At 38.1% G+C, this 27161-nt stretch overlaps 1 protein-coding gene across 9 annotated transcripts in view; it reads right to left on the minus strand.

Annotated features, from left to right (window-relative positions):
- Nucleotides 1-27161, minus strand: part of PEAK1 (pseudopodium enriched atypical kinase 1) — a 313556-nt gene that overhangs the window by 62603 nt on the left and 223792 nt on the right. For all 9 annotated transcript variants that reach the window (XM_027521585.1, XM_027521588.1, XM_027521589.1 and 6 more), the window contains one exon: nucleotides 5814-9070. In XM_027521585.1, coding sequence (XP_027377386.1) covers nucleotides 5814-8956 — 3143 coding nt within the window. In that variant the 5' untranslated portion in view covers nucleotides 8957-9070. The remainder of the gene's footprint in view (nucleotides 1-5813; nucleotides 9071-27161) is intronic.

Below are 27161 nucleotides of genomic sequence, written 5' to 3' on the forward strand. Positions count from 1 at the left end.
AAGAATATACATAATATTTAAAATCTTGATACAGAGGATGTTTAGCTAGGGGTTAACTGCTAAAGTTTAAGGAATTCTTTTGACACATGGTTACAAGGAGAAAAAAAACCCTTTATCTTTTAGAGATACATATTGAAATACTTACAAATGAAATGATGCCTAGTATTTACTTCAAAATAATGGGGGGAATGGGATGAGGTCTGGGTGAAACAAGATTGGCCATAAATTGATAACTGATGAAGTGTGGTTTTAGGGTAAGTGGTGGTTCATTTTATGAATCTATCTACCTTTGTATGTGTTTAGAATTTTCTTTCATAAAAAGTTTAAAATAAGGGGCATTCCCTAGTGGTTCAGGGACTGGTTAGGACTCGTGCGGTCACTGCTGAGGGCCCGGGTTCAACTTTGGTTGGAGAACTAAGATCCCACAGGTTGTGCAGTGTGGCCAAAGAAAGCAAGCAAGCAAGCAAGAAAGAAACCAAAAGGAACTATTTTATTTATGGTCTCCATTAAAAGTGGTAGAAGCAGAGATGGAGAGATGTAAATAAATTTGGGATTAAAAGTGGTCCTCCATTAAAGGTGGTACTGAGGTAACTATTTCACAGTCAACATTTTAAACAAGACGCTCAGAAAGAAAGCCAGAATAACCAGAGGCACATGAGGAAGAGGGCAAGTAAGATTAATCAGGTAGACAGAGGTCACATATACAGGGCCTTCGGTGTGGGGATATGACCGGGCTTACATTTAAGAAAGAGCACTTGGCTATTTATTCTAAGAACAAATGCTGGGGAAAAACATTAAGCAAAAATTATCTTAAATTCTGATATCCTAAGCATAATTTGTAAAGAAGTCAACTGATATTGCTAGGTATTGTATTACAGATACTTATTTAGTCCTCGTGATGTCTCTTTAAGGTAGGTATTATCATCACTATGGTACATGCTGGGGAACTTCAGCTCAGAGATGTGAAGTCAAAAGTCACGCAATTACAATTGGCACAATTCGAATTCAAATCTTTGTCTGACTTCAGTGATTCATTTTTCTCACTACACAATATTATGGACATGCTATGGACACCAAAGGGTTGCAGAGATGGTAGGTAAGCTAGTGCTTCTAAAAACTATAATGGAGAAATTCCCACCTGGTCACAGACCTGACTAACCACTAAATTAATTTCTCTTGATCCAGACTAGCTGGATAGAAATGATGACTATGGATACATTCTTGAGCCAAAATTTGACTGGTATTGCTGTCACCAACATCTTCTACTTCCGATTCATCTGTAATACTACTGCCAGAAGAGTTTTTAGATCACACTACTTTCCCCCTTGAAAGCTGTTTCTGCTGCAAAATCTATAACATAAAGGCCAAACATTTCAATGTAGTATGCAAGGCTCTTCACAGTCTTTCTTGGCAGTTCTCAAACTTTTGGTTCTCTTAAAAGTTATTGACAACTGTAAGGGCTCTTTGTTTATGTGGATTATAGCTATTGACATTTATTTTATTAGAAATTAAAACTGAAAAATTAAAAAATGATTAATTCATTTAAAAACAGTAAACCTTTATTAACCAAAATAATATTTTTTTCCAAACCTCTTTAATATTATGGCTTTATAGAAGACCACTGAATTCTCGTATATGCCTCTGCATTCAATCTGCTCTGATATGTTGCTCTGGTTGAAGTATATGAAAAATATCTGGTCACATCCATGTATGTAGGTGGCAAGGGAGTATTAATAGTCATCTAGATAATCTTGGATATTCTTCTTTGGTACTATACCAGACCTTGCTTAAGTGGTAGTTTCTTAAAAGTTACTTGCAATACGGAATCTCAAACCGTATCAGTGAACTTTTTGTACTCAGTTACATTAAATTCATTGGTTTAACTTGCAGTTTCAATGGATCTTTTACTCATGCATAATTCTGTAACATCCTAAATGGGATCATTTGGAAGTAATTGGTTCACTGAGTTATGTGGATCTTCCAAATGTTGACACATTTCATTATATAATTAAAAAAATCTTTTTTGCTAATGCCACCAGCAATCTCATCAGAAAAAAATGCTTAAGTATTATGAGGCTGTCATGGTAGCAGATACAAGTTTTCAAAAATCCTTATTTTTGTGTGAAAGCATGAATTTTATCATGGATGAGAAATACTGTCAGTTGTTTTCCTTGAAGTAATAGGCTCACTGTGCTCATTCTTAAGAAAATATCTGCCAAACACCCAATTCTGAATAACCACAGCTGGTCTGCCACTTGTTCTTTTAAGATGGTCCATAAAAAAGAGGCTAGTTCAGCTTTGTAATTCAAATTTTGAAACTCCAACTATTTAGCAAATGGTTTTCCTCGAGACGACCATACTCTGGTATGCAGCACAAGTACTTTCTGTGTACTTTTCATTTTATCACACAGAATTTCTTAACAGATACATACTCAAGGGTTGAGATTTAATACGATGTGCTACTTCATCAAGGACATTCTTAAGTAAAACTGATGTTTGTTTTTCTAAAACTACTGGTACCACATGGTGCCATGGTTTTGATTCGCACAGGTGTAAGCAGTTTTACCCATTATTGTTTTTGCATCTTCAGTGCAAATGCCAACATAGTGAAAAAGACAAATAATGTCTTGGTATTATTATGAAAATGGTGACTTTTTCATGGTCACTATTTGACCTTGCACGCACCACACCTGAAGAACCACTGCTTTATTCATTATTCGTTTCCAGGCACCTGTCCTGCTTCTGTTGCCATCATCATCTCTGTGACTTTGCATATACTGTTCCTTTGCCTACAGTGTCTTCGTCAGCCACCTGGCAAAATCTCATTTGTCATTTAATATCTGGTTTGTATTTCATTTCTGAGAAGCTGACTTCATGTCTTTTAAGCTGATTTAATCACTCTGTTTTTTGTGCTTCTGTGCCATTCTGAGCATACATTGGTTAGCACTTATCACAGTGAGGGCAGAGGGTCTAGTAATATTTTTAAGCACCTACTATGTGCCAGACCCTGTGCTAAGTCTTTTACATGTTACTATTATATCCCCAAATTAATTACAGACTGAAAGTCCAGACAGACAGCTGAAGCTGAAGTCAAACCCATGCCCACTGTTTCAGCAGTGTGGTAATCTTTACCCCTGTTTATCCCTATGGCACATAGACAGCACAGTTAAGACATTCAATTTATGTGCCTTGAACAGTCAAATAAATGAACTTAGTAAAAAACCTCAACTCATAATGCAAGGCTCTACAAAGTCTTTCATCTTTCAGAGCCTAGGGTTTGGCCTTTGGTACAGTATTTTTCATTCTTTATGTACCATTTAGATTTGGAATCTTCATTTACTTATAGAAAAACTTGCATTTTCATTTCTTCCAGCAATGTGTTCCCAGCCGTGGGATGGTAATTTAATGATCACATTGCCATCAAGCTGGAAACACAAATGTTGACATTTGACAGTAATGTTTTTCCTCTCAAAGTTGCTTCAAGTAAATACTAATGGTGTATCCAAGTAAATGAAATAATTACTGAAAAAGCAAATGGTGTATATTTTTCAACATGAGTATTCAAGTTTTAAACTCTCCAAAAAGTTTTTTTTAAAAAAACCTGTTTAACACTAATACCTCTTTTTCTACTTAGTCTGGGACATTATGAAATGTGAAAATTCCAGTGTGCCTCTAAGAAAAGCTTAATGCCTCAAAATTCCTTTATTTAAAATATAGTACATATCTTGAAAATGGGAGGAAGACCAGTGGTTCTCAAAGTATGGCCCCAGGATTAGTATCATCATCATCACTTGGGAATTTGTTAGAAGGACCCAACTCAGACCTATCAAATCAAAAAACTCTGGGGGCCTGGCCCAGCAATTTATGTTTCAATAGTCCTCCAGTTATTGAGATATATGGTCAAATCTGACAACCAGTGAGATAAATGCACTGTATCTTTTGGATAAATGGATGCTACCTTTAAAGAACTAATACATTGTAGAAGTTATGATTGGCCTATATGCAAGTAAACCTTTGACAATATAAGCTGTTTAGCAAGAGGTCTGCCATGCCAAGGGTCCAGGCTACCCTCACCCCCACATACAGTGGCCATGCAGCTAAAGTAGAGAATCTCATTTCACTGAACAGAAGCCAAATTATTCCTTGACTCTGCCTTCCAGGATGTGGATAAACACACCACAACCATACTTAATGAGGAGTAAAGACATTTATTGATTTTCATGAACCATCTGCCATTCTGTCATAGGTAACTCCAGCCATGTACTGTTTAAATTGCTTCTTTTCTAAATGAAAGAGCAACCTGCAATACATGTGTTTTATTACTACTGGAGTACAATATTCTATCATCTACTTTCAGCTACCAATGACAAGACTATTTTTCCCAGGGATGTATTACCACTATTCTACTTGCTTTGTTATTGCATGGATTTAAGGAAAATAGTAACTTCTTAGCATTTTGACAACTAGTTGCAGGCATGTATAAAAAGCTTATTTAGCAAAGAATATATATAAAATTTCCTGGCATTTTGCTAGAAGAAATGAAGGCATTAAGGGCTGATTTTTATTTACATTTTTCTAAAGAAAAGCTGATGAGAGACTCTGTCCTGAACCAGAGTTTTCTGTCTTTGCTGAGAGAAGGCCAGACCTGGGAGAGAAGGCTCACTGTAAATCAAGAGGCAGGAAGACTCAGAATCAGATGAATGGAATACTCAGGGCGTATCTTTGTAAGAGTAAAAAGGGCAGGGGATACAAGGAAATCATCCCATTTGTTACAAACCTGGATAACAGTTCCTTGTTCTTATTGGAAGTACATTAAGTTTGCTTAAAATACAAATGAGAAAGAAAAAAACCGTACACTTCCTAAACATAAATGTTTATGTGAGTGATTACAAGTGAAAGTATAAAAATTTTGTTTGATTCTATGTACATTAACAATGCAACATTATAGGAAGAATAAAAGTTGTAGAGTGAGACAGATCAAGGTTTGAATTCTAGCTCTGACAATTACTAGCTGTGTGAATCTGGCCAATTCTTAATTTCTCTGATTTTCAGCTTATAGGGCTATTACAAGGATTTGATATAAATATTTGGGATATGACTTATAAAGGGTAGGTGATCAACAGACAGGTATTCAAGTATTAAAGCAAACTGATGCTTAGATAATGGGTATGCGTGTGCAGTTTGCCTAGTTGGATTGAGAGTTATACCACTTGGTCTCAATCTTAATAACTAACTTCTCTTATTTCGCCTACATGTTAAAAAAGTATAAACTGCTTGCCATTTCCCCAACCTTTCCATGACACATGAAATAGGACAGAAAGAGATAGAAGTAAAAACAACAAATATTCCCCTAAAAAATAATCCATATAGACATAACACCTTAGTGAAAGCCAAAAAAAAAAAAAAATTGCTTAAAGAGTTTGACTTCACTTAAAGTGAAGTAAAGAACAGTATCACCATTTATTCATTTGATCTTATTTCTTCCTCATACTACCATAGCATTTCAAAACATACTATTTATTGCTAGTAAAGTGTTACAAATTTGTTTGTCTATGTTAAAGTTCCTCTGCATTTACCAGAATGCAGCAGGCTACTTTAGCTAAAGATCCAGGGCCATAAAACTTGTCCAGTGCAATACGATCATTTTAATAATATTCTACTCTTGGAATGCAGTTATAAAGATAGATGATGGCCACTGAGTGCTATTTACAAAACAAAAATAGCTCTCATACAACCTTAAAGATGGCAAAAAACTCAGCAACTGAAAATATGTTTTAAAAAATTCCTATATTCCACAAGTAGATTTTACATACCTGAGAATTTTCTTAGGAATCTGTGATGGAGATGAATGACTCCTTTTCTTCTTCTCTGAGTCCTGTAGTGACCCCTCCTCTGCTCCCCCCTTCTCTGTGACTGCTGACTGCTCTGCCCTGGCTTTGCCCTGATCCATGCTGAGCTGGCCTTGGGCAGGGTCGCACCTGTACATGAAGACAATGGCTGGCTTCTCGCTGGAGTCTCCTTTTGCCTCTGTGAACCAGCGATGGCGCTGAACTGGAGGAGGTGGCAGCATGTGGATGACTGTGCCATCCAGGCCCACCAGTTTCCCTTTCTCCCGGTCTTTCTCTTTGTCATCCTCCTCGTCTGTTTTCCGACGGCGGAAGAAACTTTTAAATGAGATCCAGCGTTTAGGTTTTGCGTCAGCTGCCCGCCTGCTGCCTTCAGAGTGCAAAACTGATTCAGCTTCCGTTGACCTGGTCGGGCTGGTTGGCTTGGTCCAGTTGGTGAAATGCCTCTGCAAAAGGTTACTCGCATGGTAAGGGGACGAAGTCGAGCGTGGTGGGGGAAAAGGGGCTGGTGGATCGCTTTGGGGGTTCGTCACTAATTTGGAGGGAGGGGTGGTGACTGGCTTTGTGAGTGGATCTTTCTGTGCTTTGGTGGTAGGACTTTCTGTGGTCTGAGGTGCTTCAGCCTCAGCGCTGGGCTGGGACATGAAGAGAGATTTGGGGCGCACCGGTGTACCCTTGGGTGTAGTCTTGGCAGCACCGGCATCGGGAGGAACTGCATAAAGCTCTTCCACACTGCAAGCTTTAGGGCCAGACTGGGGCGTTTCTGGAGGAGACTGTGGGGGCTGGATAGAAGCCACCATCTGAGAAAGCACGGTGCTCGCTTTCTCTCGGGTGCTACTGCCACCGCCCACCACCTGAGGCTCCTGAGTGCTTTCTGTTTTGGCCACAGGTTCTTGAGTGGTTCTCTGGAGCTTTGCTGGGGAGCTGTGGTTGGAACTGTAGCTTCTCTGTGGTGAAGACTGACTTCTGTTAAGACAGCTGTTAAACTCCTGAACCTTCTGAGCCACTGAGCCCCTTTTACGCTCTGTGCTGTTTGAAAACGCTTTAGCTTGGGGACATTCAGTGGGTTTGCTAGTAGCGTTATCAGACGCTTTGCTTTCAGTCTCTATTTCTTCGTAAGTGTGGCTTATTACACTTGTGGTTTTCTCCTTCACTGAAAGTTCTCCACTGGTTCCGAGAAAACTCTTGTAAATGGCTAGATTGTCATACGCATTTGGATTGATTACAATGGGAACTTTGATAGCATTTTTGGAACTCCGAGCATAAGTTGGCTCATCATGAATGATAATTGGAAAAGGTGGCATACCGGCATTGTTATAACTGTTAAATTTTATTTCAGACAAATTGGGTGACTTCACAGGGATGGTTTTGGAGGAAACATTTGTAGCTGTGGGTGAAGTAGGTGCTGATTTGTGACAGATTTTCCTTGGAGGGACATTTGGTCCAGTCCCACTGCTGATTAATTCAACCTTAGGTATCTTCTGTCGTGGACTGGTGCTGGAAGTCCATACTTCCTGGTAGCGGATGGCACTGGATTTTTGGAAATGGGCACTTATGTGTCCTGATGTCAATGCAGGTGATGTCACCGGAGAGTTTGGAGTAGAAGATGAACTTTTAGTCTTGGGACTGTTAGCATGGCCCTCAAGGTGCTCACTGGCCATGGCTGCTGACACATCCACGACAGTATACGGCTTGCACAAAGGCTGTTCCAGATTCACAACTCGGTAGGGCTTTGCTTGCTCTTCCACAGGAACAAGGTTTATGGTTACCGCTTGCCCAGCAATATCTGTAGAGGCTTTACTTTCTGGCTTCTCAGTCTGTACAGCAATCTTGCCATCCTTCTCTTCTAATCGGAGAGCAAGGACTGCTTTGTGTGTCTCTGGAACTTTTACCGAGCTTTTAGAGGCTTGTGAGGAGTCCTTCTCCTGATCATTACCAGAGAGGCCTTCATAATTGGGCTCACTTTGCTTCATGTCCTTAGAATCTCCCGGGTTACCAGGAGCAATTCCCCCATTACAGATCTTCTGGGATAAACTGCTGGCTGTCTCAGAACGTGACTCTTCTGTTAAAGAGGAATCTGGGGATGTGGAGTCGGATGACACCATGCTCTGAGTGCTTCCTGGTCCGTAGGAGACCACAGAATTCTCTTCATAACCATTCAGGATTTCATCATAACTGTCATCATAGTCTACAGCACAGATTCTTTGCAGAGATTTATTTCGCAGGGGGACGGTATTCCATTTTTTGTCCACAAAGAATCGCACAGGAGACAAAGTGTTTGCCCGAAAGTTGGCAAAGCGAGGCTGCCCTCTCATGCGAATCTCCATGGCCAGCAGTTCTTCATCACTCTCATCCCAGCTCTCATGCTCCTCCTCCATGTTACTCAAAAGCACATCTTCCTCACTCTCTTCACCACTAGAAAACTCTGGGTAACAGAATCGACCCCCTTCATTACTGATCACTTCTGTGCTCCCACTCAGAATAACGTGCTTGCCCTGAGTATCCTTCATCCCGCCCATCATGCAACTTGGTGGAAGCTTTCTTTCCAGGGATCGTTTATAGCAATCATTTATTCTTCCTAAGAATGTCTCTCTGGAGTTAGTCTCATTTTCTTTTATTTGAGGGGTGGTATCCAAGCCTGCTATCTCCTTTAACACCTCAGTTAGTCCATTATTGTTACTTGAAATCTTCTTTGCACTATCGTTATTCCCATAAGGCTTAGGGACATGGCTAAATCCTTCAACATCATCTTCATTATTATTATTAAGTGGTTTCTGATTCAGGGCCATCCTGTTTCGGTTCCATCCTATGACGACAGGTTTATTCTCACAGTGTTCTTGTATACTAAGCTCACCACACACACTTTGCCCATCTGCCACCATCATAGTGGGCTTCACAGCGATAGTGGGTTTTTTAGCCACAGGAGGCCGGAAGTTTCCAGTGTTCCTGATACGGTGGTTGTTACTATGGTTGGCATTAGTTTTGTTGCCATGGGTGATGGGTGCCTTCTCAGGGTCTGGGGGTAGCTGGTGTAAACTTTTAGGTTTAAAGCAGTTCTTGCATTCACCAGGTTTCCAAACGTGTTCAGTAAAGGTATTACAAGCAGACATTTTTAAAAATAGAACTTCACAGACAATGCTCTCCTTTCAGTGCATGGCAAAACTTTCATCTGTTAGTCTTCACCTCCCCTGTGTTCCTTAGCAGCTCTTCTAAGTGTGATCAACCTGATGGCAGAAGGGGGAGAGAAGAAGAAGATCTGAATGGAAAAGGTACTATGAAGTTTATTTTGATGAATAATTAGAAAATATTGGCTCCAACTTTCCTTAAATCAAAAGACTGAGAAATAAACCAATTTGGGCACTTTATGAGTTCTCTTTAGTTAATTAGCATTTTGAAATGCTAGTTTTTAAGCCATAATTTTATGCATTCTCACTGAACCAAGTATATATAATATTTCATTTGATGTCTCTGTGACAGTGATACTGTGAGCTTCCCCTCTTGGAAATGAAACCATTCTTTCTGTTATCCTCCAACCTAAAACTTCTTAGTTCATGGTGGGTTCCTCTTCTTCTGCCTACCCTTTATGTTTGGATACCTCGTAGACTCCTCAAACACAATGCATCCAGGACTAATTGTTTGGCCACCTATTTTCTCAACTGTTGAGATGCTTTTATACTCTAGCCAGCCCTCCTCTACCCTCCAGGCCACCTTCTGCCCCTGTCTTTATCCTAATTCAGCTACTGTCACTATCATCTACCTAGATAGCTAAGCTTCAACCTTCAGATCATTCTTGACACCTCTCCCCTCACGCCTAACTACACATCCTAAAGCCTTTTGTAAATTAGTCTTGCCAACTTTATCTATTACATTTCACTGGCACTCCTTCCTATTACCAGACACTGCTGGTAGTTCACATACTCACCATCTTTTGCCTAGGTTCCTGCAATAGGTTGTTAACTGATCTCCATGCCAGTAGCCTCACCCCATCCCAATCTAACCTCTCTACCTTTGTTACTCAAACTGTGGTCCTTAGTAGAGCAGTATCAGCATCATCTTGAAGGCTGTTAGAAATGTAGTATCTAAAGTCCAATCCCAGTCCTACTGCATCAGAATTTGCATTTAGTGAATTCTCAAGTGACTCCACCATTCTCTACTACTATCAGATTTTTTTTTCTATAATTTTAATATGATCACCATATTACCTAGCTGAACTATTCTGTGGTTCAATATTACCTAATGCATTGGCTCCAAAAATGTCAGATAGGGGTTGCTAGATGGGTAAGAACCACCTGGGGAAACACCCAAAGTCAGTCTCTTACGGAAGAGTCCAGGAATCTGATCTTTAAACAAGGTCTCCAGGTAATTCTATGTACACTGAGGTGTTGGAACCTCTGAGTTACAGGATGAAATACAAGCCTCTTAGGTATTTAGGATATAGTCCTTGCCTCCCTTCTAGCCTTATGTCTTAAAAAATCAACTAGTCTTTTCAAACTCTAAATCCCACTGGGCTACTCATTTCTCCTTGGTACCATCAAAGTCACTTAGACATATCTCCATGAACAAGCACTTTCACTTTTAATTGTCTATTTTCTCACTAGTTTTTGAACTTTTTATTTTTTTTTATTTTTATTTTTTTATTTTTTATTTTTTTTAAATTTTTTATTCCTTTATTTCTCATGTGTTCCCCATCCTGAACCCTCCTCCCTCCTCCCTCCCCATACCATCCCTCTAGGTCGTCCCAGTGCACCAGCCCCAAGCATCCAGCATCGTGCATTAAACCTGGACTGGCATCTCGTTTCATACATGACATTTCACATGTTTCAATGCCATTCTCCCAAATCTAAGCCTGGGCTATATCTTATTAATTTCTATATGTCTAATGTAAGGAGTTGGATGGGCTTCCCTGGTGGTTCAGTGGTAAAGAATCTGCCTGCCAAAACAGGAGACACAGGTTTGATCCCTGGGTCAGGAAGATCCCCTGGAGAAGAAATGGCAACCCACTCCAGTATTATTCCTGGGAAATTCCACGGACAGAGGAGCCTAGTGGGCTACGTTCCATGGGCTCGCAGAGAGTTAAGACACGACTTAGTAACTAAACAACAATAGCAAGGAGCTGGATAAATACTAGTTGATTAAATGTGCTAGTTTGAGGCTTATCTTAAAAAAAAAAAAAATCTTGTGGCTCTCTCTCTCTCTCTTGTCTCTCTCTTTGGCACAGTGCTACAGACCTTCCCACTACAATCTTATGTTTCCACTTTGGATATTATAATAAAGCTGGCAGTGGGCATGTACATGTAAGAACCATTTTAATAGCTGGAAAGTTTATCTTCATTCATGGACAATGACAGTGACCAGTGTCTTTGGTTTGTCAGAAACACAGCCTTTCGTCAAGTTTCAGCACATTTATAAGAAAGGAAAGAACATTTTCTTTAGCTAATATATACAAAGCTACATCCCTTGTAAACAACACTCACAGAGCACTCTGCCTCAGTGGAAGAAATGCAGACAAAGATCAAAGAATTCCACACAGAGAGTCCAATGACTTGGCCAAAATCTAAGTTCATTCTTTGCTGGAGATCATGGAATGTCTTTTTTCAATAAAGTTAAAATATATTTTTCAAGTGTTTGTTTGAAAGTATTAATTTACTCTTTCAAATGTTCTAAAAGTTATATACTTTAGTTGATAAAACCATTTCTTGCTATTCTTAGACTGAAACATTTTGAGCAAGGGGAAGAATGGCATAAAATTAGGCTGAAAAAGAGAGCAGGGTCCACATCACGTGGGGCCTTTTATAGTCTTTTAAAGTATAGAGTTTCCTAAGGGCAGTGGGAACCCACCAAAGGGTTTCAAACAAGGAAACAAGATGACATAATCTATATTTTAAAAAGACAGCTTTGACCAAAAAACCTGAAATACTTAGGTATAAGTCTAATATAGTATGCATAAAATCTATATGCAAAAAACTAAAAGACTGATTAAAGAGATCAAAGACCTAAATAAATAGAGAAATATATCAAGTTCTCTCAGTGTAATTAAGATGTCAATTCTCCCCAAGTTGCTCTGCAGATTCAACATAATTCCAACCAAAATCTGAGAGGATTTTTTGTAGAAATCATCAAGTTGATTCTAAAATGTATATAGCAAGGCCAAGAAACTAAAATAGCCAGAAATAATTTCAGAAAAGAACAAAGTTGCAGGACTCATATTACTGGATTTTAAGATTTTTAATATGGCAAAACCAATACAATATTGCAAAGTTAAAAAAAAAAAAAAAAAAGAACAGTACTCTGAATGGAGGAAGAAAGTCAGAAACTATGAAGGTATCTGACCTGAAACATTTACTAATTTCAAAATAAAATTAGAATTGAGAATTTCCTCCTTTGTTGAGGAATTTGCTTTGAGCTTACCACATATATCAGCATCTGTAGGAAGAATATTTTCTCAATTAAAAATGCTCTGATTATAGAGAAGAGTCAATTAAGGATATCAACAGCTTCAAGTTTATTAACCATAAAATGCAACTTTGTGGTATTACAGCTAATTTTTTGAAATATTACAAAAAGATATACTAAAACTACATTATACAGAAAAATATCAGTGACCAAATATGAATAATAAATATGCTAAATAACTGATAAAATTTGTGAATATGTAGCAAAATAATTATTCTGCTAATGTTATTTTAATGTTCATATGATCCATAGAAAAAGTAAATTTTCCTTTAATGTATATGGTACCTTAATGGTTATACAATTTTTCATAGCTGTTTAATAGAATTATTTTAGAGGCCCATCAAGGTAGTATAAAATAACTGTCATTCAGTAAATAAACATTTTTAAATTACTTAAAAAAAAAAAAAAGACTTTTAAGCTATAGTAATCCTGACAAGGTAGAACTGGCAAAAGGATAGAAATATGTATACATGAGAGAAATGGGGTAAACAAATTACAACCCATAGGGCAAATCTAGTCTATTGCATGTTTTTGTATGTTCATAAGCTAAAGATGTTTTTAAAATTGTTAAATGGTTGAAAAAAATTAAAAGTATTATTTTGTGACAAGTCAAAATTAAATGAAATTCAGATTTCAGTGCCCATAAATGAAGTTTTATTGGCACATAGCCAGGTCCAATTGTTTGCATATTGTCTACCCTTATGGCAGAAAGTGAAGAGGAACTAAAGAGCCTCTTGATGAAAGTGAAAGAGGAGAGTGAAAAAGCTGGCTTAAAACTTAACATTCAAAAAAATGAAGATCATGGCATGTCCCATCACTTCATGGCAAATAGATGGGGAAACAATGGAAACAGTGACAGACTTTATTTTCTTGGGCTTCAAAATCACTGCAGATAGTGACTGCAGCCATGAAATTAAAAGACCTTTGCTCCTTGGAAGAAAAGCTATGACCAACCTAGACAGTATTAAAAAGCATATAAAAAGCATATTACTTTGCCAACAAATGTCCATCTAGTCAAAGCTATGGTTTTTCCAGTAGTCATGTATGATGTGAGACCTGGACCATAAAGAAAGCTGAGCGCCAAAGAATTGGTGCTTTTGAACCGTGGCATTTGAGAAGACTCTTGAGAGTCCCTTGGACTGCAAGGAAATCAAATCAATCAATCCTAAAGGAAATCAGTCCTTAATATTCATTGGAAGGACTGATGCTGAAGCTTCAATATTTGGCCACCTGATGTGAAGAACTGACTCATTAGAAAAGACCCTGATGCTGGGAAAGACTGAAGGCAGGAGGAGAAGGGGATGACAGAGGATGAGATGGTTGGATGGCATCACAGACTCGATGGCCATGAGTTTGAACAACCTGTGGGAGTTGGTGATGGATAGGGAAGCCTGGCGTGCTTCAGTCCACGGGGTCGCAAAGAGTCGGACACGATTGAGTGACTGGACTGAACTGTACTGATGGTGGTTTTTGTGCTACAATGGAGAACTGAGTAGTTATGACAGACCATGTAGCACCCTCATCATTTTGCAGTACTTTTCAGCACTCCATAAATTTCATTTCCACTGCCACATGAATCACTTGTATGAAAAACATTTTCAAAGATAAAAATATGTGAAATTTCATTACAGATATGCATCAATAAATAAATATTTGTAATCAGCTTTGATGACAGGAAACACTAATTCTGAACCTGAATGAAGCAAAATGAATCATTGTTGATCTTACCACAAACTATTTATCCCTCTCCTGAAACAGAATTCCATTCTCCTTCTTAAGTAGAGCTGTCTTACAAAAAAAAAAAAAAACTATCCTCAATTTTTGCATTTTGAATTCTGTAATGAAATTCATGGAAATGTATTTTCTTTCTTGTTATACAAGTGTTTACATAACAATATCTTGGTTTCTGCTTTTTCACCTGTAAAACCTAAAATATTTATGATTTGGTTCTTTAAAGAAAAAGGTTACTGATCCTGGATATAGATCAGAACAGACATAGAAGAGAACTGAGACCAGAAATAGATCCACACAAATATAGTTAATTGATTTTTGATAAAATGAAAAGGATACCTTTCAACAAATGTGCTAGAAAAACTGGATATCCATAGGCAAAAAAATGAACCTTAATCCATAGTCACACCTCATACACAAAAATGAATTCTAAAGGGATCACAGATCTAAGTATAAAATGTAAAGCTACAGAACTTTTGAAAGCAAATATAGGAAAAATTCTTTGCAACTTTGGGATAAGAAGAGTTCGTAGATACCACACTAAATGCATGATCCATAGCGAAAAAACTGATAATTTAGTGTTTACTAAAATTGTTTTGACAAAGGTACTGATTGATAAGAGAATGAAAAGACAAGCCACAGATAAGAAATTTTTTGCAATGTTCATATTTAACAAAGAACTTTGTATCCAGAATATACGAAGAACTTTCAAAATTCAAGAAAAATAAATCCAATAAAAATAAATGCAAAAGATTTGAGCAGATACTCCACCAAAGGTAAAGGGATTGCATATAAACAAGGGAAAGATGTTAAATATCATTAGTCATACAGAAATACAAATTAAAACTACAGTAAGTACTGCCATACATCTATTGGAATAATTAAAATAAGTTAAAACCAAAAACTGGGGTTAAGGAGGATGTGATATGGAGCAATTGAGATTCTTACCCAGTGCTAGTGGGAATGCTAATAGTTCAGTCACTTCAGAAAACAGTTTGGCAGTTTCTTATAAAGTTAAACATAAACTTCCCAGGTAACCCAGCAATTACATTCCAGGTATGAAAACTTGTGTTTACACTAAACACTGTATGCAAAGGTTGACAGGTAAAAACTGAAAACAATCCAAATATTGTACGGTGGTGGTTATATGCTTGCATGCATTTGTCACAACTCATAGAACTGTATACTTAAAAAAGGCAATTTTACTATATATAAATCAAACCTCAATAAATCTGACTTAAAAAAATAAAAGACAGTTCTGGCTGCTGTATAGGGAATGGACTAGGGGAGAACAGTACAAGAGGCCAGGAGACTATTTAAAGGGCAGTTGTGGGCAAAATAAGATATGGCAAGGATCTGTATGAGGATGTAGCTTCAGGGAAAGTAGATAAAGGTATATGATGAAACCCTGGATTTTAGACATTGAGGATTTAGGTTTATGCATTCAAGTGATTTGTGGGGCCATTTATTGAGACTGATGATTCTGGAGGAGGTGTAACATTTGGAGGGAAGATTACGAGTCCATATTTTGTTAGCCTGCATACTACAGAGCAAGCAGTTGAATTTAGAAGTCTGGGACACAAGGGAATTCTGCTGTTCTCTTCTATTTGGGATCTACTAAGACAGGAATAGCTAGGCCAAAAAGAAAAGAGAGTGAGCTTGGGAGGTAGCCTTGGTGGGTGAACCAGGGAGAAGAGGATATTCCCCAAAGTAAACTCAAAAATAACAGCCCTAAGTGTAATGATATAGAAGCCAGATGAGATTTCATTGTGTGTACTTCAAATGCTGCTGAGAGGTAACAGAGAATGAGAACTTGAATGTGCCTACTGCACTTGGCACTGTGAGCTCACTGGTGATCTCAGCCCAGATTATTCTGGTGCAGTGGCAGGGATGGAAAGCAGACTGTGGTGAGTCGAAGAGGGATGAGAGAGAGTAATTTTAGATAACTTTTTGGCAAAGTTTAAGTGGGAGGTAGAAGAAAGAAAGAGCTGGGAGTATGGGGGAGGGGGTCTTGAAAGGATTTCCTTATTTTAATATGGCAAAAACTAGATCATGTTGACTACAAATACTGGAAACAGACACAGGGGAGTGTGAGAGGCTGAAAAGAGAAAAAAAAGGGGGTAGATATTAATAATTACAAACCTTAGAATGTTAAAATTGAGCAGGCCCTTAGTTCAATTCTTCTCTTTTATTGACAAGGGAAACTGAAGCCCAGAAAAGGCCACACAAATGAATGAGAAAGACTGAGAACAGCAACTCAAGGCTATAGCTACCTATAGGATGTTCTGGTTTTAAATTACTTTTTTCTTTTGTAATATAAAATATTTGCTCTTTTCTTATGTATGCTCACTGTGAAAACTCAGAAAAGCATAAAGAAAATGAAATCATGCATAATCCTATTATTCAGAAGTGACTTCTATTAGCAGTTTGTGGAAGTTCCTTTCAGTTATCAAGAATCTTAAAAAAAAAAAAAAATTCCTGTCTACTTAGCCTATGTGGTACTGATGACAAAGAATAAGGCATCCCAGCCTAATATCTTGTTAACCAAGTTAAACCCACTGATGAAAGAGAGGGATTAAATTTTCTCTTTGTAAGTAGTAGAGTATATTTGCTTTTTCCAAGGCTGGTAGACAGTAAAAATAATTCTCTATTTTGAGTGCACATAAGTCAATTCAGTCAAGAGATGCTGCTGAGTTGATTAGCAGCTATCACATTATCAACAGGATAGACAAATGAGGTTCACCAGGAACACAATCAGCTTATGTCAGTGCTGTGTGCAATAGAAACCCATCAATAAAACTGAAGCCTTGGGTTTGGCATTCTAAGTTCTGTGTCTGTCTGTATTCAATCTTATAAAACCAAGAGATGAACCAAGCAAACACCTTTAGCAAGCAGCAGATGGAGCTGCTGTCTAAGTCACAAAGCCTTAACTATGAGGGTTTCATTTTTCAACACTAATTATGTTTGGAGACAAAGATGTGCACTTAAAGACACTGTCAAAACTATTTTAACTTGTAACAGGCTCTTAGAAAGAGAAGCTACACCAGTTGTAGCTCTATCCAAAGAGCAGTCCTTGGGCTTTACTGCCTTTGAAATGACTTCAATGGCAATCAATAACTAGCAGCTTTGTCTGCTCAACACTGACACCTCCAAAATGGGAAACTCTAGCCACCAAAGTCATGCTTGAGAAATAAAAAATGTGTCTCCTGAGGCACTTAAGCAAGGATATATGACAGTCTACCCTGGTGTCTTCTATTTGTTTGCCAAAACAGGTCAGCTATGGAGCATCAAATGGAACATTGGATAAGGAAAAACTCATTGGTCTCCACATCCCTTATAATCTCAAAGCAAATCCTGCAGATGAAATGCTTGGTGACAAAGTGTAATGGCTGAAGTTGCCCCTAGGAGCTAGCCAGGATTCCACGATCTAAAATCTGATTTAATATCTGACAGTTTTCAAGGCCAAAACCCTTCAGGCTATAGATGAAGCTGTTCACGGGTAGCTTATTTCACGTCTAGTCATGACAGCTTTTAAAGAATCTATACTGTTTTTTACTCTCTTTACTGCTATACAGTCAATGACATAATTAGTTTGCTTATAGTCCAACTGTTTCAAGCAGATTTGATACAAGACAGCCAAATCCACACAGGATCTCAAAGTTGGAATAGACAGGCCCACAGAAAGAGTCAGAGCTCCTTAAGCTAGATGCAATTTCCAAGTCAGTGAAGAAGGTGAGAGTGTGCTGGTGGTATATTAAATACCATAAGCAGAGTATTTCCTAAAGGCATCCAAGGAGAATCTGTTAATAAATGAGGATGGAGAATGGACTGCTCAGCTCCTTCCCCAATCCTGTGACTCCCAGAGCCCATTATCACTCTTCATAAAACCTGTCATACTGTCAAAGGGGCAGAATCAAGAATTCTCACTGTTTCACATGGGCTTTTAAGGATACTCTTCACTGAGAAACTATTGGTTATATGTCATCCAACACATTACTGTAGTCCAGCTCCAGGCTACTAAAGTAAAATTTACAAGCCAAGGTTCTCATTAGGCTTTTGTAATGGAACGAGTGGGTCACTTAAATAAAAAAGGAAAGGAAAATGTGACAAGTATCCCCACGTAACTGTTTCCAACCTTTTCTCCTTCCACAGTGAAAAATGCTGACGGATACCTCAACCAGCTGCCAAACCCTTCAGTACATGACTACAAGGGTGGGGAGAGGAAGTGAAAGCAAAGCTGCAGGAAGAGGCTTTGTAGGAGATAAAACACAGCTTGAGTTGGGCACATAAATGGAAATTCCATGAATAAAAGGAACCTTCTTAATTTGAGATTTGACCAAAGGGGGAAAAAAAACACAGTTCTTTGCTAATGATAAGAACAGGCAAGATCTTAAGACTTAAGGTTCTTCTGTCTAAAGAAGAAACCAAGGTAAGACCTACTTCATTTAGAAACCTTAACTAAAAAGCTCTGCTGAAAGGAGGAAGACCACCCACTTCCAGTTGTTCTAACCACCAGTTTTTTTCTAACAATTTACTGTTCCTGTCACATGGTGGTCATCTCAGGATAAGGATTGTGCAACAGCAGATGCGTCACTGTGAAGAGGCACTGCTAAGGCCCCGACACGTTTTTTCAGTTCAAATTCTTTGATGAACCAGTTAAATAATTATTATTATTATAAATTAGGTAACAGCTAGTTATAAGATTATAATTTCCAAGATGTTCACTGAACCCACTTCAGACCCCTATGTAAGAAGGTAGGCATCAGAGAGCAGGTGAAAATGTTATCTAATAACAGCCAAGGACTCCATAGTATTTTTCAGTTTTACTCTACTCACAAATGATTCCCTCTGCTTGGAATGTATATTCTCTAATGCCGTTCCATTTGGCAAGAGTCTGGTTACCCTTCAAGACCCAGTTCAAAATTTACCTGTGATGAAGCTTTACCTAACTCCCTAAATATCTTTATTGTAAGACCATGTTATATTATATAGGTCCCCAGAATGCAGGGCTGTGTCTTTTTCATCTCTAGATCTCTTGGATTGTTTGGAATATAGCAGATACTAAATAAGTGCTTCCTGAATGAAAGCAATTTTAGCCAGCTAATGCCAGGCACCATTTAAAGCTCTTTACCCATGAAAACTCTTAATTCTCATAAAACTCTATGATGTGTATAGCCCCACTTCACTGATAAAGAAACTGAGACTTGTCCAAGGTCACACAGCTAATGTGCAGAGCCAGAATGGATGAATGCATGCACGTATAATGGTGGAGTTCAGCTACGTATGGTATCTGGAGGCTGCTTTAAATGTAAGCACGGTGGCACCTGAAAAACAGCTCACTCAACAGCAGCACTGCTTATCATAGTGGAATTCCATCTTGAGCAAAGCAGTGTTAGAAGTAGGCACACCCCACCATCCCCAGCTCACTCCTGAGATTGCAGGGTCCATGTACTCACTGAAGAGCAAGTTAGGAGTAAAACTAAGAGCCAAATAGCTACCTGGGCTGCCCCAGAGGTGGTGCTTTTTTTTTCTTTTTGTACTTCAGAGTATTGGAGTGAATATTCTGAGGCAAATTAAGTATGCTCTTTCATCTAGACCAGCCTGAGTCAGGAACCATCCTTATTTGGAAGGGCCTATGAAGTGGCTGATTGAGAGCAATTGGTGAGACGCTGTTAGAAGAACCTTACTGTATTCTTCTCCACTGTTGTCAACCGTCAAATGAAGAAAGCGAGACTGTAGACTAATTGAGATGTGAAAAGATAGGTGATCTCATGTTTAAAAGAAGGGAATAAGAAAGAGGGAAAATGAGGAAGTGAAAGAGTCAAAGGTAAGAGAAAGAAGAAAAGGAGGGGAGAAAGAGGTTGGGAAGGAAAGAGACCCAAGAAAGAGCCGATTATTTTGAGAGAAATCCCACTTGAATGCTTACAGCAACATAATCAGGGGAAGTGATAATGTCCTTTGTTATCATGCTTCACCATTTCCGGAGGCTTTATTCTTTATTGTCTTGCATGACTTAAAAATTTGGTAGGAGGCATTCTTTTTCTAGTCAAACTAAAATTTACCTTCCCAGTTACAGAACAGAGTAACAGTACATTCCATAAGACATTTATAACTAGAAATTCTAAAGAGAAAAAGTACTTCTAAATTAATGAAAGTCTGAGTTATACAATACTTTATAGAAATATAAATTTATTGCTTTCAAAGAGTTATCATAGAGATATCATAATAAATTAGCTTAACAGTCTTTCCTGTTAGAAGTATTTGGAGGATTATTCTAATAAATATATAAGAAACCAGTCAATCCTAAGGAAAATCAACCCTGAATATGCATTGGAAGGACTGATGCTGAAGCTGAAGCCCACTGGAAAAGACTCTGATGCTGGGAAAGACTGAAGGCAGAAGAAGAGGGTGGCAGAGGATGAGATGGTTGGATGGCATCACTGATTAAATGGATATGAACCACTGATTAAATGGATATGAACTTGGGCAAACTCCAGGAGATGGTGAGGGACAGGGAGGTCTGGCATGCTGCAGTCCATGGGGTCGCAGAGTCAGACACAACTTAGCGACTGAACACCACATAAATAAATAATGGCTTAAAATACATGAAGAGTATCAACCTGGGATCCAGGATGTATTTTCAAGGGTGTGTGAGCTCAACATTCAGAAGATCATGGCATCTGGTCCCATCACTTCATGGGAAATAGATGGGGAAACAGTGGAAACAGTGTCAGACTTTCTTTTTGGGGGCTCCAAAATCACTGCAGATGGTGACTGCAGCCATGAAATTAAAAGACGCTTACTCCTTGGAAGGAAAGTTATGACCAACATAGATAGCATGTTGAAAAGCAGAGACATTGTTTTGCCAACAAAGGTCCATCTAGTCAAGGCAATAGTATTTCCAGTGGTCATGTATGGATGTGAGAGTTGGACTGTGAAGAAAGCTGAGCACTGAAGAATTGATGCTTTTGAACTGTGGTGTTGGAGAAGACTCTTGAGAGTCCCTTGGACTGCAAGGAGAGCCAACCAGTCCATTCTAAAGGAGATTGGTCCTGGGTGTTCTTTGGAAGAAATGATGCTAAAGCTGAAATTCCAGTACTTTGGCCACCTCATGCGAAGAGTTGACTCATTGGAAAAGACTCTGATGTTGGGAGGGGTTAAGGGGAGGAGGAGAAGGGGACGACAGAGGATGAGATGGCTGGATGGCATCACCGACTCGATGGTTGAGAGTAAACTCTGGGAGATGGTGATGGACAAGGAGGCCTGGCGTGCTGTGATTCATGGAGTCGCAAAGAGTTGGACACGACTGAGCGACTGAACTGAACTGAACTGATGAGTACTCCAAAACAGACCCTCTATTGAACTGAAACCAAAGTTTACAATCTAAAGTAAACATAGAATGGAACACTACAATGGCCACTTATTAACTAAGCACAGCATCATGATTTGTAACAGTATTACAAATACACATATATATTTGCTTTTCTAACCTGAGCTTGTATCAAGCACACTACTTTGATTGTTAGGAATAAGGAGAAAAGAAGAGGTTTACTTAATATGTAAATGACACAGTTCCACTAAGTAAAGACCGAAATGACATCATGGTGCAGTCACTGCACTTTGTACCAGCCTTGAATTTTCAATATTCTGGAAAGAAGTGTGGCAGAAGAAGAGAGCCAATGGTAATGAAAGGTGCCAAAAAAAAAATCAGGGGGGTTGCAGGCAGCTCTGTATTCACATGTCAGCAGCAATTGTTTCACCACAATATCTATTGTACAAAAATAGTGTTGTTAATTTGAATTTCATTAGTTTTACAGGCTTTTTTCTTGGGGTACCTCACTTTTAAATCTGTTTTAGTTTATAGCTACATAAGAAATATAAGCATAAAGAATTTATACCTAATTTTATATTTGTTCATATTTAAGTACAATTATAATAATGTACATCAATACTAAAAGACTGTAGCTTTAAAATCAGTTAAAAGGAGCCTATAAGTTATTGAAGTTTGAAAAGCAGTGCTTAAAAACAATATTCTCTTATGTCAGGTAATCATTCCTTTTCTGATCTCATTTACATTATTAATTTGCTAAGCATCTGCTAAAGGAGTATAATAATCACCTACCCCATAGAATTGTCATTAAAATGAATTGTACTGAATCTATAGATGGCTTTGGGTAGTAAGGACATTTTAACAATATTAATTCTTCTAATCCACAAACAGAATATTTTTCCATTTGTGTTGTCTTCAATTTCTTTCAACAAAATATTGTTTTCATTGTATAAATCTTTCACTTTCACTTGGTTAAAATTACTCCTAGGTATTTTATTGTCTTTGATACCATCATAAATGGGATTGTTTTATTTTTCATATATTTCATTGATAGTGTGTAGAAACACAACTGATTTCAAAATAACAATTTAATCTCTTACCTTTTGACTCAATGTAGTCCCTGTTAAAATTCTAATGGCATTTTCTTTTCACAGAAATAAAAAAAAAAAGATCCCTAAAATTTGTATGGAAACACAAAAGACCCTGAATAGCCAAAGCAATCCTGAGAAAGAAAAAGGCGGGGGCATCATGTGTTTCAATTTCAAAGTATACTGCAAAGCTATAGTAAGTAAAACAGTAAAATCAGACATATAGACAAATGGGACAGAGAGCCCTGAAATAAGCCCAGGAATATATAGCCAATTAGTTTATAACAAAGGAGCTAAGAATAACACAATGGAGAAAGGACAGTCTCGTCAATAGATAGTGCTGGGAAAACTGGACAGCCACATGCCAAAGAATGAAACTGGACCCCCATCTTAGACAACACACAAAAATCAATTCAAAATGGATTAAAGTCTTGAACATAAGATCTGAAACTGTTAAACTTCTAGAAGAAAACACAGGGAAAAAGCTCTTTGACACTGGTCTTGGGAACAGTTTTTGGATATGATATCAAAAGTACAAGCCACAAAAGCAAAAATTGACAAGTGGAGCTACATCACACTAACAAGCTTCTGTACAGCAAAAATCAATAAAATGAAAAAAGAAGTTACAGAATGGGAGAAAATATATGCAAACAATATACTGGATAAGGGGTTAATGCTTGGGTGTGTGCTAGGTCGCTTCAGTCATGTCCAACTCTTTGTGACCCTGTGGACTGTAGCCTGTTAGGCTCCTCTGTCCAGGGGATTCTCCAGGCAAGAATACCAGAGTGGGTTGCCATGCCCTCCTCCAGAGGCTCTTCCTGACCCAGGGGTCACACCCACGTCTCCTGGGTCTCCTGCATTGGTTCTTTACCCAGATTACCCACTTTACCAGGTGGGTTTTGTACCACTAGCGCCATCTGGGAAGCCCAAGGGGTTAATATCTAAATATATAAAGAACTCATACACTCAATAACAGAAAGATAAAAAATATGATGTAAAAATAGGCAGAAGAACTGAACAGACGTTTTTCCAAGAAGACATCCAAATGACCAGCCAGTATATGAAAAGATGCTCAGCATCACTAGTCATCAGGAAATGCAAATCAAAACCACAGTGAGATATCATCTCACATTTGTTATGGCTATCATTAAGAAGACAAGAGATAAAAAAGTATTGATGAGTATGTGGAAAAAGGGAATTCCTGTGCACCACTGATGGGAATGTAAGTTGGTTAGGCCGCTATGCAAAATAGTATGGAGGTTCCTCAAAATTAAAAAAAATAGGACTGCAAATATGATCCAGCAATTCCACTTCTTGGCTATACATCCAAAGGAAATGAAAACAATTCACTAAAAAGACACCTGTACTCTCACATTTACTGCAGCATTATTTACAATAGACAAGAAATGGAAACAACTTATAAGACCATCAGTGGATGAATAGCCAAAGAATATGTTGTATATACAACATATTACTCAGCCATGAGAAGCAAGGAATCCTGCCATTTGTGACAACATGGATAGACCTTGAGGTGTTATGCTAAGTGGGATAAGTCAGACAGAAAAGACAAGTACTATATCACTTACATGTACAATCTAAAAAAACCCTAAAAACCCAATCTCATAGAAACAGAGTAAAATGGTGGTTGCTGCTGCTGTTTAGTCACTAAGTCGTGTCTGACTCTTTTGTGACCCATGGACTATAACTCGCCAGGCTCTTCTGTCCATAGGATTTCCCAGGTGAGAATACTGCAGTGGGTTGCCATTTCCTTCTCCAGGGGATCTTCCTGACCCAGGGATCAAACCTGCATCTCCTGAGTGGCAGGTGGATTTTTTTTTTTTTTTTAAACCACTGAGCTAGCTGGGAAACCCAAATGGTGGTTATCAGGGACTGAAGGATAGGAGAATTGGGAGATGTAGTCATACTTAGAAGATGAGTAAGTTTTGGGGGTCTAATTCAGAGCATACTGATTATAGACAACAATACTGTATTACATACTTAAAAGTTGCTAAGAGACTAGGTCTTAAATGTTCTACCACACACACAAAAAATGATAATTATATGATGTGATAGTGGGGTGAGCTAATTCTATGGTATGCTATGGTGGTAATCATATTGTAATATATAAATGTATCAAATCAACACACTGCATACCTTAAATTTACACAATGTTAAATGTCAACTGTGTCTCAAAAAAGATAAAATATGTAAAGTGCCTAACAGAGACTGATAAATAATAAGCACTTAATAAATATTAGTTCTTTCTTCCTTTATTTATTAAATCTCTTCCTTTATTAAATCTCTATGTCCAATGGAGGATAGGAAGGGAAATGACCTCCTCCATACCTTCTACACATATTTGGACTGCATCTTGACATTCCAGGTGGAAACACTGTTAACTAAACTGGGAGGCTTCAATTATGGATGCTTTAGTTGAAAGTTTTGGCTATTTTGTAAACCTACCATGTATTATTTCTACAAGGAAAATGCACTCCCAAGTTCTGAATCAACTGATTTGCAAAGAAACTTTAGCATCCTATTTTGGACCTGTGTTTTGGATTATTTTCAAGAGATGCTCTCAGATTTTATCAGGAAGGAGTTGCTGAGCAATAGAGTAATACAATATTACTATGCTTTAAGAACTCAGGTGGATATGGAAAGGATATACTGATAAGAGGTAAGGTTGGAGGAAATGTGGTTGCTTCAACTTTCATAATACCATACCAGGTAAGGCCCCAAACTAATGTGGGCAGTTGGCATTAATGGGCAGGGGCTAATGTGAGAGGCCAAATAAACAGTACATATCAGCCAGCAGGACATTAGGAGAGAGGGACAGTGACTTAAGATGACTCTGGGGTCTCCCTAGATGAAGACCCAGGCTGACTTTCCCAGGGGCACACTGAGAAGTGTAGACAGTGAAGTTAGCAACAGTTGTACTACTTCAACTGTGGAAAATGAGAAAACTGATGTTTGAATGAAAATAACAGCCTAAAGCCAACTAGTCCATATCTAAAATTTTTTCATTAAAAATACTTTAATTGCTGTTTTCTTATATAAATCTTACTCCAAATGTTGAGTGCAAACGTTTTAGTGAGAGTAATACAAAAGATTCAGGATGCTGACATAGATGTGGGAAGGAAAGAGAAAGGCAAAGTGACAATTTTCTGGTTACCTTTATTTTACCATAGATAAAAGGCAGAAAAATAAAACTTGGGCTTAGGAAGTGAAGTGATGAGACAGACCAGAGATGAATCATGAAGGATGTCAACTGTGATCAGAAGATTCACATTGTCCAGGTGGGCATGAACATATGCCAACAGGTTTCCTCCAGGGCTAGTCTCAAGAAAACAACAGAAGCTTAGACTCTAGGGTGTTTGTTAGATGTTAATATATATATTAAGAGGATCACAATCAGAAAGAAGAAAAGCTAAACTGCTCTCAAAAGTATTCTAGGTCTTTAATCTCCTTATCAGTGAACATACATGCCTGTGGTGTGTAACACTGGACCACTACAGACAGCCAATGCTTCTCTGGATGTAAAGTGACAGGTAGGATGCCAGCCATTCCTTAACAGGTATTGGGCTCCTGGTCCTTGTGGTTGCCAGAGTATTGGGTAGCATTTCCATTCCTATCATAACAATCTACCAATCAACTGAACTTTCAGAGATGCAAGTGAACAAAGCTAAAGGCCATTACTAATTAGATATAAATTTATACAAGTTGTCAAACTCCCTAGGCTTCCTGGCCTTTATCCTTTTTTTTTTTTAAGTGAGAAATAACTTAATTCCTTATATAATGAAAGCAATCAGAAAATACAGATACGCAAACAAACAAAACCCCAAACCAAAAAGCTTACTATATACCCTTCCAAGTCTTTTTCCTGTATACAGATCACTTGTACATACATTGATTCACAGACACATACAACACAATGAACATGATGTTTGATAACGTGAATATCTTTTAAATTGTTTCTAAAATTTACTACCAATTCAAAATTATATAAATGCAAGTTTTAGTTAAAGTGCCAATTTAAATCATTAATTTTTTTTTTTTTTTTGCCATGCCACACAGCTTGTGGGATCTTAGTTCCCTGACCAGGAATTGAACCCCTGGGCCCACAGGAGTGACAGCACTTAAATCCTAACCACTGGACCACCAGTAAATTCCCCATTCAAACAAAGTTAACAATGAAAGAAATGACTTGTAGTCAGAGTCCTTGAAAGTGAAAGTGAAAGTCGCTCAGTTGTGTCCAACTCTTTGCAACCCCATGGACTATATACAGTCCATGGAATTTTCTAGGCTAGAATACCGGAGTGAATAGCCTTTCTCTTCTCCAGGGGATCTTCCCAACCCAGGGATCGAACCCAGGTCTCATGCATTGCAGGTGGATTCTTTATCAGTCCTTCAACAACCTCAAACAATTAAAAATATTTCTCACATATTATAAGAAACAACTCTTTTCTATGGACATAGTTAATCTGGCAAGATTACCTATTCAGGGCAAAGTTGAAAACCAGACAAAAAGTAGGAAAGAACCTTCAGGTCTCACTTCTAGACTCTTCTGTTTGCACACAAATTTAACTTGATCAACTCAAGCCAGTATTTTTGTACAGAAATAATAATGAATGCTCTACTTATGAGTGGTGAAGTATAACTATCTCTCTCACGTTGCCCTTGATTTGTACACTCCCTGTCCACTTTACTATGAAT

The sequence above is a fragment of the Bos indicus x Bos taurus genome, chromosome 21 (assembly GCF_003369695.1).
Source record: "Bos indicus x Bos taurus breed Angus x Brahman F1 hybrid chromosome 21, Bos_hybrid_MaternalHap_v2.0, whole genome shotgun sequence".
In the NCBI taxonomy this organism is placed as follows: domain Eukaryota; kingdom Metazoa; phylum Chordata; class Mammalia; order Artiodactyla; family Bovidae; genus Bos; species Bos indicus x Bos taurus.